This window comes from Daphnia pulicaria, chromosome 2 (genome assembly GCF_021234035.1).
Source record: "Daphnia pulicaria isolate SC F1-1A chromosome 2, SC_F0-13Bv2, whole genome shotgun sequence".
NCBI lineage: Eukaryota > Metazoa > Arthropoda > Branchiopoda > Diplostraca > Daphniidae > Daphnia > Daphnia pulicaria.
This window is the reverse complement of record NC_060914.1, coordinates 1,070,894-1,085,787: the sequence shown is the minus strand read 5'-3', so window position 1 is coordinate 1,085,787 and position 14,894 is coordinate 1,070,894. Positions and strand designations below refer to the sequence as shown.

At 45.4% G+C, this 14,894-nt stretch overlaps 1 protein-coding gene across 5 annotated transcripts in view; it reads right to left on the bottom strand.

Moving 5' to 3' along the window:
* The window catches only part of LOC124326964 (microtubule-actin cross-linking factor 1-like), a 67,294-nt gene that overhangs the window by 33,492 nt on the left and 18,908 nt on the right, over positions 1–14,894 (bottom strand). For 4 of the 5 annotated variants that reach the window (XM_046785681.1, XM_046785684.1, XM_046785685.1 and 1 more), the window contains 14 exons: positions 14,571–14,663; positions 8,340–8,503; positions 7,438–7,553; positions 6,453–6,556; positions 5,983–6,198; positions 4,786–5,364; positions 4,558–4,686; positions 4,153–4,392; positions 2,412–2,653; positions 2,031–2,259; positions 1,217–1,911; positions 743–1,147; positions 471–627; positions 212–295 (listed from right to left, as the gene is read on the bottom strand). In XM_046785681.1, coding sequence (XP_046641637.1) covers positions 212–295; positions 471–627; positions 743–1,147; positions 1,217–1,911; positions 2,031–2,259; positions 2,412–2,653; positions 4,153–4,392; positions 4,558–4,686; positions 4,786–5,364; positions 5,983–6,198; positions 6,453–6,556; positions 7,438–7,553; positions 8,340–8,503; positions 14,571–14,663 — 3,453 coding nt within the window. Of the gene's footprint in view, positions 1–211; positions 296–470; positions 628–742; positions 1,148–1,216; positions 1,912–2,030; positions 2,260–2,411; positions 2,654–4,152; positions 4,393–4,557; positions 4,687–4,785; positions 5,365–5,982; positions 6,199–6,452; positions 6,557–7,437; positions 7,554–8,339; positions 8,504–11,208; positions 13,131–14,570; positions 14,664–14,894 lie in introns of those variants that run through there. The other variant, XM_046785682.1, reaches the window with a different exon arrangement.

Sequence of the window (14,894 nt, the reverse complement as noted above, 5' to 3'; positions counted from 1 at the left end):
AAACATTTTTCCTTTTTCTTTCTTTTTCTTTTTCTCTTTCGATTGTTTGTGTAAATGTGCGAGTGTTGCGGCTGTTAATCACCACACGTCAATCAACGCGGCATTTTTGAGATAAAACATGAGCCACGAAAACGGCCACAACAACAACAACAAGAGCGGACTAGGACTAGAAACAGCGAGAAAAAGCCGAGGAGTCGAAATTTGGTCTTACCTTTGCCTCGCGGATAAGTCGAGCGCCGAGGATGTTGGCCTCATCTAGCGACGGTTTCTTGGCTGCCACGCCGTTGTAGAGTTTCTAAGGAAAATTGCGGTGTCGTTAGCGGCCATTATTTCAATAACAATAATTTACAGAACGAAACGGCCGGGGCGCTCGTTCCGCCGTCAAAGTCGCAACAGCAGCAGCAGTGGTAAAACTGCGTTTAGAAAACGAAATGGCAAAACAAAGAAGAGGTCTTTAATCGCTCCCATACCGCTGTGCTATCCAGCTGGTCCTTGGCCTGGACCCCGTTCTCCACGGGCGGCAATTTGCTGACCGTCTCGCTCGTGGCGTCGATCCAAGTATGATTGACTTGCGACATGGCAGAGTATCGCTCCAAGTGTTCGAATGTCGTCTCGCAGCTCTGCAGCCTGTCCAGTCAAAAAAATAAAAATAATCATAATTTTAGAAATCAAAGTGTCCAGGTGTTTTTATTTCAATAATTTATGACGTCATGTTTAGGAATTTGAATTTTTGTTTCTTTACCGTTCGACAACTTGGGTGCAGATGTTGCTCCAGCGGGTGATGATCGTCTTGACTTCGGCTTCCAGCCGGTCGACGTCCGGATGTTTGCGGATGGTGGCGTTGACTGAGCTGCGCGATCTGATCACCAATTGGCGGACAGTTCCGGCTTCCTCGGCCAGCTGGTCGATGACACCCTGTTGCATTTGGATGTTCGACTGCATGTCCACCAGGTCGTCGTGGACCTTTCGAAGCGCTTCCGGCTCGGCCGGCATGTTCTCGCAAGAGGCCAGTTGAATTTCCAGGCGAGACACGAATTTGGTCGACTCGTCCAGGCCGTTGAGGACAATTTCCGTGCCCTTGAGCCTCTCGATGTACAAATTCGAGTTTTGCCAGATCATGTTCCATTTGGTGATGCAAGTGTCCAATCTTGAATGAAAATCAAATTGAATTTCAAGTTCAACGAGTAAAAATTGAATCGGATAAATGAATGAATACTTGGTTTGCATGGACGGCGTCTTGCGCGGACAGGCTTCCACGTTCTCCTTGGCCGATTCGAGTTCGGGCTGGAGCGATTGCAATTCCGTCTCGAAATGTTTGTGCTCGACGACGAGCTGTTCGAGTTGATCCAAGTCGCGCGGCAAAGGCGCCGTGATGCGGCTCGTCAGCGTCCGCTCAGATTCTTCCAACTGAACCAACAAAGTCGTCAGCTGGTCGCCGATGGCCCGCTGGCTCAATTCCGGCCGGTTGCCCAAAGCCGCGCGTCTCTCGAATTCGTCAAAGAGCTGATTGACTTCGTCAATCTCCCGCTGGAGTCGTCGCAATTGCGGATCGTTGGGGTCGCCTTGCTGAAGGAGCTTTTCGGCGTCTTCGTTCAGCGCCTTGCGGATGGCATCACGTTGATCCTTGCCCATGGCCATAAACTGGGACAAATCCCAGCTCTTGACCACTTTGATGGTGGCGAAAATCATGTTCTGACTCATCCGCATTTGTTTCTTGAGCCAAAGTGCCTCGCACCGGTCGTACTGGCGTTTGAGACGGTCGGCCGCTTCGGCGGCTTCTGGGTCCGGTGGCGGGATCAGGAGACACACGCTGGGCACTTGACATTCGACCCCGTTGCTGGTGACGACCTTCCATTTGGTTTTCGACGAGTTGCTGACCAATTTACACACCTCGTCCTTGCCGATGCTGACCTGTAAGGGCAGCAACAACAACAGCAACAACAAAGAAAAGAACAGAAAAGAAAGGGAAAGCAAATTAGAATAATGAAATGGAATGGCCGGCGACGGCTAGATAGTTGATATATACGCACCTCGACTTGCTTGTAGATGCAAATGGACGTGACGGCGATGGGCTGTCGCAGCGACGATCTCCGCTGTTTGAGTGGAACGACTTCCCGGCTGCGCTCGTAAAGTGCCTCAACGACGCTGCTGTAATGGCTCAAATCTTCGCGAAGGTCCTGCATCTCCTTCAAGAGCTTTTCACCTTCGTCCAACGTGAATTCACTCTGGCTGTAGGTGCTGTTCAACAGCTGGTCTTGTCTGTTGTTGTGGGAAAGAAAAAGGGAGAAATGGAAAAAAAAGATTAAGGAGACCGTTTCATCAAGGAGCTTCTTTCCTTTTTTTTCTCTCTCTCTCCTTGTTCCAGACAATCGGCAACATCCCGTGGACGGAAAATAATAGCAACAACTTACATAATGCACCATTGTTCGCATTTTTGGACTTCGGTGAAGAAGTTGTGGTAGACGGCCGCATGGCGCAGGTGCGTCTCCAGGCAGAGTGTCAGCTGCAGGAGCCATTTCCATTGAGTCGATAGAGCCGTCATGTAAGCCTCGACGCACTTGGAGGCCGGATGGTGCTGCAGCACAAGGGCCTCGCCGCGATCCTGGACGGCGCTCACTTGAATTTCGCGCTTCTCCAACTCGCTCATCAACGCCTGTCACATTGCATCAACAACAACCGAGAATTCAATTAATTTGTGAGTCACAAACCTTTCGCACAGCAACAAAAAATGAGATGGACAACAACAACATCGACTAGTGGGTTGCAAACGGTCAAAAGGTAAAAAAACGGATCGCCAACCTGATATCCCATTCCGAAATTTTGCTGGCCACAGAATGAAAAATTGGAGAGAAAGATAAAAAAAAATAAAGAGAAGTAGGAAAAAAGAAGAAAAGAAAAAATGAGACGGCAGGTAATAAATAACAACTGGACGTCAAGGTGCAGAGTTGCTGCATTGCGTATGGCATGCAACCCCCTCATTAAAACAAATTCTCGCCTGGGTGATTAGCCCGGTGGCACTTGAACCGAAACGTCAGCCCGGATTTTTCTATTTATGATTTGAATGAAAACTGAAGCAACAACAACAACAAACTGGTCTGGGCTGTGTTGGCTACGGGACTCTCTCGGACCCCGGCGTCGGTCAAAGCGTCTAACACGACATCTAATCATGGCGCAATAGAGGGAATTCCGGTTGCCGCCCGGCTTATTTTTTTGTTTCTTCTTCATTTTGATTTCATTCCCTCGAGGTTTTTTGGCCACACTTCTTCTTTCATCTTTTTTATTATTATTTCAAAAGTTTTTTTAAATGAATAAAATAAAATAAAATTCCCCCGAAATTCCCACCCCTCGTCTGTTTGAGTGTCTCGAAAGAGTTCTCGACTTTTTTCTCCGAAAATCAAAAAAAGGAGCTCCACCCTGAAAATTAAGTGCCGCGCTTTTGGCGTCGTGATGGTGATGATGATGATGATGATGATGGAAGGACGGGACGCGTCAAGAAACCTTCCGGACAATCCGAGACGGATGAGAGAATTTCACGGTCTGGCCAGGGCACAGCGACAGCAGCCAGCGACGGCGGCAACCGGCGCTCCCGGTGATCCGTCATGAGCAAACCAACTGGAAATGTTGTTGTTGTTGTTGTTGTACGTGTATGTGTGAGAGAACGTGTAGTTTTAAACGTGCCAGAGAGTTCTCTCTCCCCCTCTCTCTCTCTTGTTCAACTGTGGGGATTTCTCGGGCTATTGATGCTGATGATGTTGTTGCTGAAGTTGTTGTTGGCCCCGAACCAAAGCGACTGGCACTTGCTCAAAAAGCATAAATCTCCATGTTTTGAAACGGAACCAGTTTCGCACAATGCAACGCAAACCCCGCGCCATCTCCTTCCTCATCGTCAAGGTTATTGGCCAATGACTCATAGTCCGTAGGCGCCAAACAAGACAGTGTGAGAGAGCGACTGGGAATAATCAGAATGTTAAAGGGGAAGACACTACACAAAAGAAAGTCACAGACACGCCAAAAAAGAAAGAAAAAAAAAAGGCGACGGAGAGGGGCCAGCAACAACGTCAAAGTCAACTGGGGCAAATGCTTCGCTCACGGCGAACGCAGTTTATGTGTTTTTGGGTTTGTTGTTGTGTTTTTAAGACGCCGGGCACGTACCTCGTAATAACGTTCAATTTCAGTAACGTTGAGCGACTTGGAGGACCAGTCGCGCGATATCTCTATCTCCTCCTTCTCGTTGAGCCAGATGAGCTCAGTCGTGGCCGACTGGATGAAATCCTGAAGCATTTCCAGGTCCGCCAGACGTTTCTTGCTCGTCATCGTCAGCTCCGTGTAAGACTTTTGCAGAATCGTCACGTGATGGACGTAAATGGCCGACTCCTCGCCTTGGAATTTGTTCTGCTCTCGCACAATGGCACAAAAGAAAAAGAAAATAACAAATGAAATATAACGGCAAAAAAATAAATAAATAAATAAAAAGGAAAGAAAAGAAATCGAAACAAAGTTCAAGGCGGATTATTTTAAAATGTTGGAAGAATGACGCCTTTTGATTCTTCGCTTTACCTTATTTGATATGCACTTTTCGACGTTGCTTTGGAATTTATCAACAGATTTGTGTTCCTTCAAATGCGACTCGAGTTCGATTTGAACGCTGGGCAAGTCGCTACCGTAAGCGGCTTTCTCCATTTGCGTCTGTTATTTAAAAAGAAAAGATTTATCAGCAAAGATCCGCATTGGGAGTCGGAATAAATTTTAAATCGATTTGAAAAAAAAAACAAAAAAATAACTTGCCAATTTGGACCGGACCCATTCCGAGCATTCGCGAAGGAAGCGGAACTGCTCGTTGGTCTCAAAGAGACGGGCTTCCAGGGAGGAGCGCGAGGATCGGCTGGCATCCGGCGACGTCAAGGAAGGCAACACTTCGAGCAATCGCGTCTGGAAAACGGCACGAATCGACTGCCAGCGCTGGTGAATTCGCTGGACACGCTTGTGCAGGTCGGACGTCTGGTTGTAACGGCCTTCTTTCAGGATCTGGACATCCGAAAACATGTTCTTGATGGCCTCCTCAATCGAAGCCAGTTCAGAGTTGAGAACTTCGCAGTTCTTCATGGCGTCCCGCGGATGGAGCCGATCCAGCCGCTTGGCTTCTTCATCAATCCGAGCTTCAATGTCATCCAGCCGGACATCCGACTGCTTGGCTTCGCGGTGCACCTTTTCGGCAATCCGCTGGAGTCGCTCCAGTCGTTCCATCTCCTTGTGAATGGCCGCATCACGTTCCTGGTGCAGCAGCAACAGCTGGTTCCAGTTGCGTTCCAGCACGTCGGGCCGCAGTTCGGGCTCCAATTTCTCTTCCGTCTCTTCCAAAAATTTCTGTGCGCCCATAAACCCCGAAAGAAGAAGATAAAAAAAGAAAAAAAAAAAATTAGAATGAAACAAATGGATGCAATCGTGAAAGACAAAGAAAAATATTATCATCTCGGCTCCTTCTATCACGACTGGCCATCTTCGGCAATCTGCCCATATTCTCTGCCATTTGCCTCGTTCCCTCTCCCGTGATTCACGACGGCCCGTCACGATTAGCTTTCTCTCCAAATAGGAAGTTCACAATATGTCGGGCCCGGCCTCATCGGTCCAAGTCGATTATCCAATAATGATAATAATATATAACAACAACAACAACAGCATCGACGGCTTGAAAGGCAACAACAGAGAAAAGAAAATAGCGGCCCGTTTTGTGGGTCTTCCTGCGGCTAAAAGTCGAACCCCCCAGAAACTCCCTTGATGAGGGACTTTCAAGAGTTCAAAGGGGTCGTTGGTTTTTGGTTAACGAGTCTCTTCTTCTTCTCCTCCTCCTGCTTCGATATTTTCTTTTTCCTTATGGGAGGCGGACGGGCGGGCAGGCGGGGGTGAGCATCAAACGAGAGGACAAACGACAGAGAAAACGGGCACGATGGATGTTACGTCGCTTTAACAACGTCTGTTAATCACCTCAATGTCCTTGTAAAGTCGGGTGATGTGCTGCTTCTCTCTAAGGCGTGGCGGTACCTCATCCGTCCGGAATCGGTTCGACTCCAGGGCCAACTTCTTGACCTCGATGAGCGTGTTGGGGAAATTGCGATCTTGCATCAACAGCGTGCTCTCACGGATCCAAACGTGCAGTGAGCTGGACAATTCTCGGTAGTCGCTGTATTTTCGCTGCGTCTCCTGGAATGTTTTGAATTTTATTTCACAAAACAGAACAAAACAAAAAATAAATAAATAAAATAAGAAACCAAAAAAAAATGTTGATGGATCATTCTCTACTCTTCTCCTTTTCCCGTTAATCTTCTTTTATTCTTATCCACATGCCATTGAAAATGTTTGGCCAAGAAATTTCCAGAATTTTCAATTCACAACTTTTAGCCAAGTGCACTTTCTACATTTGACAACAACAACAAAAAAAAAAGGTAAGCACTTACCGGATCGTAAAGTGGGTGTAAGGCCGGCGGATTAGGGAAAACATCATAGAGCGACGAGATGTAGGTAATCAACGACTTCTCATCCGGTTCGGGGGTATCGACATCTAATGCCAAAACAAACAAACAAACAAACCAAAAACGGAGATGAGAGATGTACCGAAAAATTCGTTTGGTCAAATCATTCATTGGATGAGGCGAATCATAAAAATTTTTTTGATGATGATTGTTGTCCTCATTTCATCAACCCCCCACCCTCCCCCTCTCCCAACCAATCACCTTAGTCGAAAAAAAATTCCAGTCTGAGAAAGCCAGAAAAGAAAGAAGTTATTGGGACACGACGGACTGGCGGTATGTGTGTGCGCGCTGGTGGTGGTGGTGGTTCATGACTCATGGAACAACAACAACAACAACAACAACAACACAGCACGGCCTTGCCCTCAACTATCGATGCCTCGAGGCGGTCATCCTACATGTTCTATCCCGGGCCGTTAAAAGAGATCCGCAGGAGGGCGGACGCCAGGCCCATGTAAGGAGCTCCCATTGCGCTACCTTAAAAACATATTTATATACTCTGTACATATAATGTCTTCTACATATGTTGCGAGCCCAGGGTCTTTTCTTTTTCGTTTTTCTAGTCCATTTAAATATTTTTTGACAAAATATGTGCCATTGCGCCATTGGTTCCGAGCCATCCATTCGATGATGTATCCGGGTGCGTTCATAAATCATGATCAACTTCTTTTCTTTCTTTCTTTCTTTCTTTTTATTTTTAAGAGGCTTCTTCCATGACTTCATTGTCGGTTGCCGACTTTTAAGACGACGACTAAACGACCAACTCCCACGTTATCACGAATTCGGCGTTCTTCTTTCTCTTATTTTTTTGAAAGCAGATTTTCTCACGAAATGGTTTCCTTTTTCCCCCCATAGCTTTTTTTTGCCGGTTAGTAAGTCTGTCTGTGTGTGTGTGTGTGTGGTATGAGCTTACCTTCGGGATCGAGAAGTCGTGTCACGCCGTACTCGCGTTCCACAATGTTAAAGGCGGATTCCAGCCGGTCGCGGATGCCGCGATTCTTCAACGAGCGCCAATCCACCAAATCAGGTCTGCAAAAGGAAGTAAGAAAAATGAGTTATATACCAGACATATCCAGGAGGAGATATTATTTTGAAAAGGAGTAAAGTAGAAGAAGAAGAAGGAGAAATAGACGTGGTGGGGGCTGTGTGCGTGCGGATAAGTTGTCGAAAGAGATAGAGACCAGGGAGCCGCGCTACAATTTGATGAATATTTCATAAACAATCAAAGTTCCATTCGTGACGTTGGTTACACGGAAACATTTTTCGCTGCGTGTGACGGATCGGTTACAAACAAAAAAAAAGAAGAAGAAAACAAAAACTAAGTTTTCCAATATTATAAATTCCGGATTTTTAACGGCAAGGGCAACAATAAGTACATACAATGGCCGGTCACCCACCGCCCGATTGTTTGTTACGTCGTGTGTGTGTGTGTTAAAGAGCCACTTCTTCTTTTGTGCGCGTTTGTTAGCACTCGACGCAGCCAATAAGTTTGAATCAATCGGCTTGGAAAACGTGAAATAAGGGAGGATCGATGACCCTACGTACAATGTACGATTGTGTCTACGTGTCTCGCAGCCGTTCTACTGGCGCGCATTTAAAAGCGGACGATGAGGAGGTGGTGATGGATTCGATGTCGGGAGGTCTGATCCGTCAACGAGGAATATTTCTTTTCGTTATTTTTATTTTTTTCTTTTTCTTGGCTTTCGGCGCAGGGAAACCGACACAAGAAACAACGACGACGAGGTAACACGAAAAAAACAAAAATGGAGAAATCAAAAGGAAAGAGAGAGATAACAACAAAAAAGACAACTGCACCTGTTGCGATGGATGATGGCGTTGAAAGCCAGGCCGTCCTTCCAGGAGGAGGTGAAATCCTTGACGCGGACACCCGGGTACTTGGCCGTGGTGCGCTGAGCCCATCGCAAAAGGGCTTCACGGGCCGTCAATGATTCATCCTGGCCCACCATGATGTCCGATATCTAAAAAAAAAAGGAAAACACGAAATAATTTTAATTCAATTGAAAGAAAAACAAAACGAAAAAAGTGTGAGAATAATAAAAACACGTCGTAAAAATTTCCTCCGGAAAAATTGTAAAATAATAAAATTTGATTTTGAATAAACTTTGAATAAACAACCACGCCCATCAACCGACCATCAAACTTTCCAAAGAAAACAAAAAAAAAAATATAATTTTAATCATCTTTGAAAAGATAAATTTAAATTCCGCCATCGCGCGCACAGTTATTATTTTTGCCGGGCAAAGGATGGCGAAGAATATATGTGACTCACACATGGCTGCCGGCGGGGAACACGGGCCCGGCTAAAGGAGAAACATTTTCACACCGTAAAAAAAAAAGAAGAAAAGAAACGAATGTAACATAAAAATAAAAAAAAGGGGAATCCGCGTTCCATCGCCCCAAGTATCCCATCATGTCTTTATACGGGACAACTTCTTTTTGAGAGTTTCTACCATTTAGTTATTTTTTCCCATTTTTTTCTTATTCCTTTTTCATTCCGACTGAAAAGAGCCGGTCCGACCCGACACAGCAACAACAATAGCCAAAACAACAAGACAGGACCGTCAGCTTTGAATAGTCAAGTGAGAGACTTCGAGCGACATGAAATTGAGACGGAATTGCCGATTCGAATGATTCAAATGCAAATTTTCCTGCTGGACCCTTTTACTTGTTTTTCTTTCTTTCTTTCTTTCCTTGGAACGGTGAGCGAATCGTGCTACTGCTGCTCTCATCAGGTGGTAGTCGAAGTTGGGTGGCTTGGGCGTTCGATTTTCCCGAACGAATGAACCGTGGGGGGTGTTTGCATGAGTAATTGGATGCCAAAAAACGCCGGATGAAAATTGGACTCGGATGAATTCGTTTGAAATTGATCAAACAAGGTCAAGAAAAAAGGAGCAAAGCAAAAAGTTAACAACAAAAAAAAACAAAAAACTCATGATCCCGCTAGACAGATTGACCGTGCAATCGCCAGGGTCTTTTCTATATGTATAATCAAAGTAATACAAACTAATGTTTTTAATCACAAGTTAGAAAAGCTCGAAGGGATTTAATCCCCTCCACATATAAGGAGGCAGGCTGGACTCTATCAGGAAAGAGATGGGATGAAACAGACAAAACAAAAACCCAAAAGAAAGAAAAAGAAACCTGTCTGTGAATTAATGATGACGAATGGGGTGGCGCTATTAGCATTAAATCTTATTACTGAATGTAGATTCAACGCGAGAAGCGAAGAGCGTAGCTAGATGGAAATGAATAAGAGTGGGGGGGAGCCATCATCAATCGGACAGGTTTTATTTTTATTTTTCCCAGCTTAAAGGAATATGGCCTCTGTTTTTCTCTCTAATACAACAACGACTGTGTTCAACAATTTTTGTGACTCTCTCTCTCCGTGACCGCCCACCGACCAAACAAACTGTCCGTCATCAGACACAGTGACCATTTATGGCCACCATATACTTCATTTGGCCATCTTCAACTGCTGGGCGCAAAAAAAGAAGAAAGAAAAGCAGAAAATCCAAATAGAATAAAAATCTAGAAAGAAAACACTTAACAAGTTACACGTACTACTACAACTGTTAAAGAGACGAGGACCAGCAAAACCATCGGCAGGCAGTGACCTCATCGATATCTTTTTTTTTTTATTATTTTTTTCGGGTGGATGCCCAAATAAAGCACCCCCCTTCTTTTACAGATGACGCCATCATCATCCACAACACATTTTCTTTCTTTGCCTAAATGAAAAAATCCCAAAATTTCCAGTCGCCTTTTTCTGTTTTCCTATTCATTCTCGAGAAATGGGCGGGTGCAACCGTTTTCTGTCGTAATCGTTTGATACGATTATTCCAAACGGAATAAATCAAATCGCGCAGGTGCAGCAGCAGCAACGCAAAAGTGTTGGCAAGATGAATGCCCGCGTTCGCAACGTATCAAGTAAATTATGTGTGCTCTGCGGTGGCGTGAAAGCTCAAAATGTCTAGAATTTAAGAGAAGCGGCGCATTTGAAAAAAATAGAAGGAGGAAGAAAATAAAAAGTGGGCGAAAGCCGAGAAACAGAAGAAGAAAAGTGGTGACTTTCGGTTCTATTGAAGCAAAACCCGACACGGCTGTTACATCGTTAACTTGTCAAAAAATAGCATTTTTTTTTTTTTCAGAGGCAAGAAAATATGAGGATAAGGCGGTTATTATTTGAATATGTCGGGAGGGGACAGGTGAATTGCAGTGCAACAGGTGTGTAGATAATTCTATGGCGACTTTTGCATTTAAAGTAAAATAAAAAGTATTGTTTTTATTTTGTTTGTTTTTTGTTTTGTTTTCGGAAGGGCGAGGTCAAATCGCTCCGCCGGGTCGCGGCTAAACGGCGCCCCTCCAAATGAAAAGTTACAGCGTCGAAAAATAGAAAAATGATAATTTCGGATGAGTGATATTGGTGAGAGGGGCTCTTTTCTTTCTCTCTCCAATTTTCTTTTGGAGTGCGGGGGGAGAGAACGAAGACGAACGAAGACGAACGACGGAAAACGACGGCGAAGGGAAGAGATGAAGATAAACGACGGCGGCGGGTCGTGAATTGCTGAAGCACCGAAACGAACGACCGACCGACCGACCCCGATTATTTTTCCTTGCCGCTCTTTTGTTGTTTGTGCGTTGAGGTCATTCAAGGATTAACTACCTTGGATCGTTTAAACGACGTCGAGTGATGTTCAACGGGAGCCAGGTGGCGGTGGTAAGTGATGGCCGGGACGGGGACGCGCTCCTCGTAGAGGGAGGCGTCGCGTTCAGAGGCGCCGTAAGGCGACGACGTCTGGAAGTAATTGGTCCGCCCGCCGTAGCCGTCGTCCAGCCGGTTGATGTTCTCCGTCATGGAGCGCTGCTCTCCTCGCGTGATGGTCGTCGTCTGGCGGACGGTGCGGGTCGTCACGCGGCGGACGCCCGACTTGCGGGCCGTCCGCTGGCTCTCGGTCGTGTCGTCGCGGACGTGCGACGTGACGTGGTGACGCCGCAAAACCGTGTGCACGTCGCCGTCCATTTGCATGCGCTCAGCCAGTCGAATGGCGTCCACTTCCGTCACGACGCCGCCCGTTGCCGCGCTCCGTTGCGACCTCCTCTCGTTGAGCGCATCCGTCCCGCACCAAACTCCGTTGCTCCACCCAGCCATTTCCGTTTGGGCTTCTTTTTCCGAACTCTCTTGTTGTTGTGGTTGTAGTTGCTGTTGTTGTTGTTCTTTGGGTGCGGGCTAGAGTTGCCCGGTTGCAAATCAAAAGGAGGGACTCTGGAGTCCAATATGGTTTTCGTGTGAGGCTGTTGGGTAATGGTGCGCCGCTGCAGTGCCCGGCGGGCAAGAGTCCAACAATTCCGGCAGCTGGGAACAATCGAGGGTGTTTTGTGTGTTTTGACCGGTCACTGGTCAGAATTTACGACTTGCTCTTCACACCCGTCCGATTGGGAAGGACCGCAATTGAACGCAATCGTCCGAAACCGATGAAAAGGCAACCGGATTGCCCCCGATGACTCCCGTGCGCCCCTGACCGACCGAACCCAACACGAACCAGCCAACCACTGCCGACTCTCTCTCTCTCTCTCTCTCTCTCTCTCTCTCTTGGAACTCTCACTGTGTCGACGTAACCGTTGAGATCCGAGAAGAGAAGAAAAGAAAAGAAACAACAACGAAAAAAAAAGTTTAAACTCGCTGGGCCCCCCCTAAATGTCGGTTGGGTTCCACAACTAGATAAAGTCGCGATCCAAAATTGGTAAGCGACTGGAAAATTCACTTCTCGATTCGGATGAAGGGGACGACGACGACTGTTTTAATGAGTTTGAATTCGCGTGGACACACAGTGCAGTCACCGAGACACAGAGCGGCACTGGCAGGTGACGACGAACGTCGACGACGACCCTAAAGAAACGGGCAGAGAGTTGGGAAAAGGAAAGAGAACGGCCAAGACTCGATGGAAACGACCTCCTCCACGCCACTTTCACTCGTCCCGACTGCGCCGACCAAACGCACACAGGCCCCAAACTCCGAATCTCTTTCTCTTTTTTCCTTTTTTTATTTACCTCTTCTTTCTTTCATTCCTCCATTCTCTGACGATTCCAACTGGGGAAACGCCCTGGAGGGACGACGCAACAGCACCGGCTTCCATCTCTCTCTCTCTCTGTGTGTGTTTAGAATACACATCCGAAAAGGAGAGAGAGAATCGGATGGAAATGGGAATAGAAAGAAAAAAAAGCACGGCACCACGCACACCCATGAGACACCAGTAGGAGCAGAAAGAAAGAGAGAAAGAGGAGAGAAAAAGAGGAACGTGGCTAGATTTCTCAAAATCATGACCATATATGTGAATCAAATGCATACGCGCCCGTAACCCTGTCCCAACGCCCGCCTGCGCTCCCGCAACTCACCTGGACGCATTTTTGTCAGCGTCTTTTCTTCTTCATCATCTTTTTGAACGTGTACATTTTTTTTTGTTTTGTTTTTTATTCTTTTCGGTTGTTTGGGGCATTGCAACGCGGGTTGGCATTTGAATAGTTTCTTTGGTTGGACTGGTCCGATTAAAATTGCACAGGGGAAAAAGAAAAGAAAATCCCAGTTTTTTATTTTTTATTTTGTGGGGTTTCTTTTAAATATTTTTCGTATTTATCTTCGTCGCAAAAGGTTTCTTGTTTTTTTTTTTTTTTTTGCTTTTTTCCCAGGCATTTTTTTTTATATTATTTTTGGAAAACAAAACAAAAAAAAAGTCGCGGCCCGGTACTCAACGTCGGAGATGAGGACAGCAACACATTAGGGATTCCAGTCGAGTACACGCGCGCGACTACTAAAAACTTCTTAACAGAGTCGAAAAAGACACAAAAGGACAATCGGAATTTCAGGGGGGAACTGACGCAAAAAAAAAAAATAATCTAAAAGAAAAGAAATAAACGAACAAAATGTCAAACCCATTCCCAAGTCTGGACCGAAATAAATGGGCGAGAGTTAACCAGTTAGGGAAAATAGAGGAAACTGGTTTCTCATTCTCTCTTCGATTACACAAAATCCCATTCATTTTCTTTCTTCCAACAGCAAAATATTTAAAAAACAAAAACAAAGTCGAATCGAATAAAAGAAATTAAGCTTCTTCTTCTTCTTTTTTTTCGTGTTTTTCTACATTCGAGAATAATTTAAAAACGAAACAAGAGCGGAGGAGATATGTGAACCATCGAAAGGAATGCGAGTGGCTTTGCCCGTTGGCTGCGCTTGGCACAACGCCGGCACCGGTTAACGGGAGCCGAACGAAAAGGCTCAAAGTATTATTACATGAGGATTATTACGTCTGCGGAGTGATGGAGCCGCACAGCAGCAGTCTCTAACCTCTACATAAATGATACGATTTCGATACGAGCTATGGACTGTACGGACGTGAGGGAATGATCACATCAAATCTCGTAAAAATTGTAAATGGGCCGGTATGTTTTTGTCAAGATAATATGACGCAACAAGTTGCCGATGCGGGTTACGGCGCTATTTCTTTTCGGGAGTCTTATCTCTCCTTTTTCATTTGTATAGAGATCTGTTGCTGTTGTTGTTTGTTTGTTTTTATCTTCGAAAGAGGAAAAAAACAAAAGAAAAAAAGATACACGACACTGTCCAGGCAATAATGCTTCGATCGGCGGCTGGATGGCGCTAGCTCACTCCCAAAGTTATCCAACTTCTTTTCATTTGGTTTTATTTGATTGTTTGTTTTCATCGCCGTCCTGGCTTCGTTTTTACAGCGTTTAAACCGTACGATAGAGGAAATGTCGCCTGCCATTCTCATCCTCTATTTTTAAGTCTTTATCACATGACGCCACAACCGATAAGCCGAGAATTTTAAAATTCTCGAATCGTCTGCTGACAAAAGTCAGAAAACGCACAAAAACAACCACATGTCCTGTTGGCTGGTTATTCCCCGTCATTGGGAATAACAGCACATTTATTTTTTTTTGTTTTGTTTTTTCCCCTTCTTTTCTTTCGAGGTTAAATTGAACAGCAACTAAAATAATGAAATGACTGGGTACCTGGAAGTGGAGAATGATGGTCCATATTAAACCCAGGGTCAGCTTCGGGTTGCTGTCGACGATATCTTCGGCTCGGATGTTGACCAACTTGATCTGTGTCAAGCGGAAAAAAAAGAGAGAAAATGAATAAAATACAAAATTTGGCGCAACAAAATAGAAATTTGAATGTACATTTCAAACAATGAAAATGTGTGTTACGTTTCGATTTTCGATTTGTTTTTTCACAAAGTTTTTTATTGAAAAGAGACTCTTTGAAATTTCGGCGTCGTCATTGAACAACTGCCAGGGCTATTATTTCCCATTTTATTGACGTCTTACCAAAAA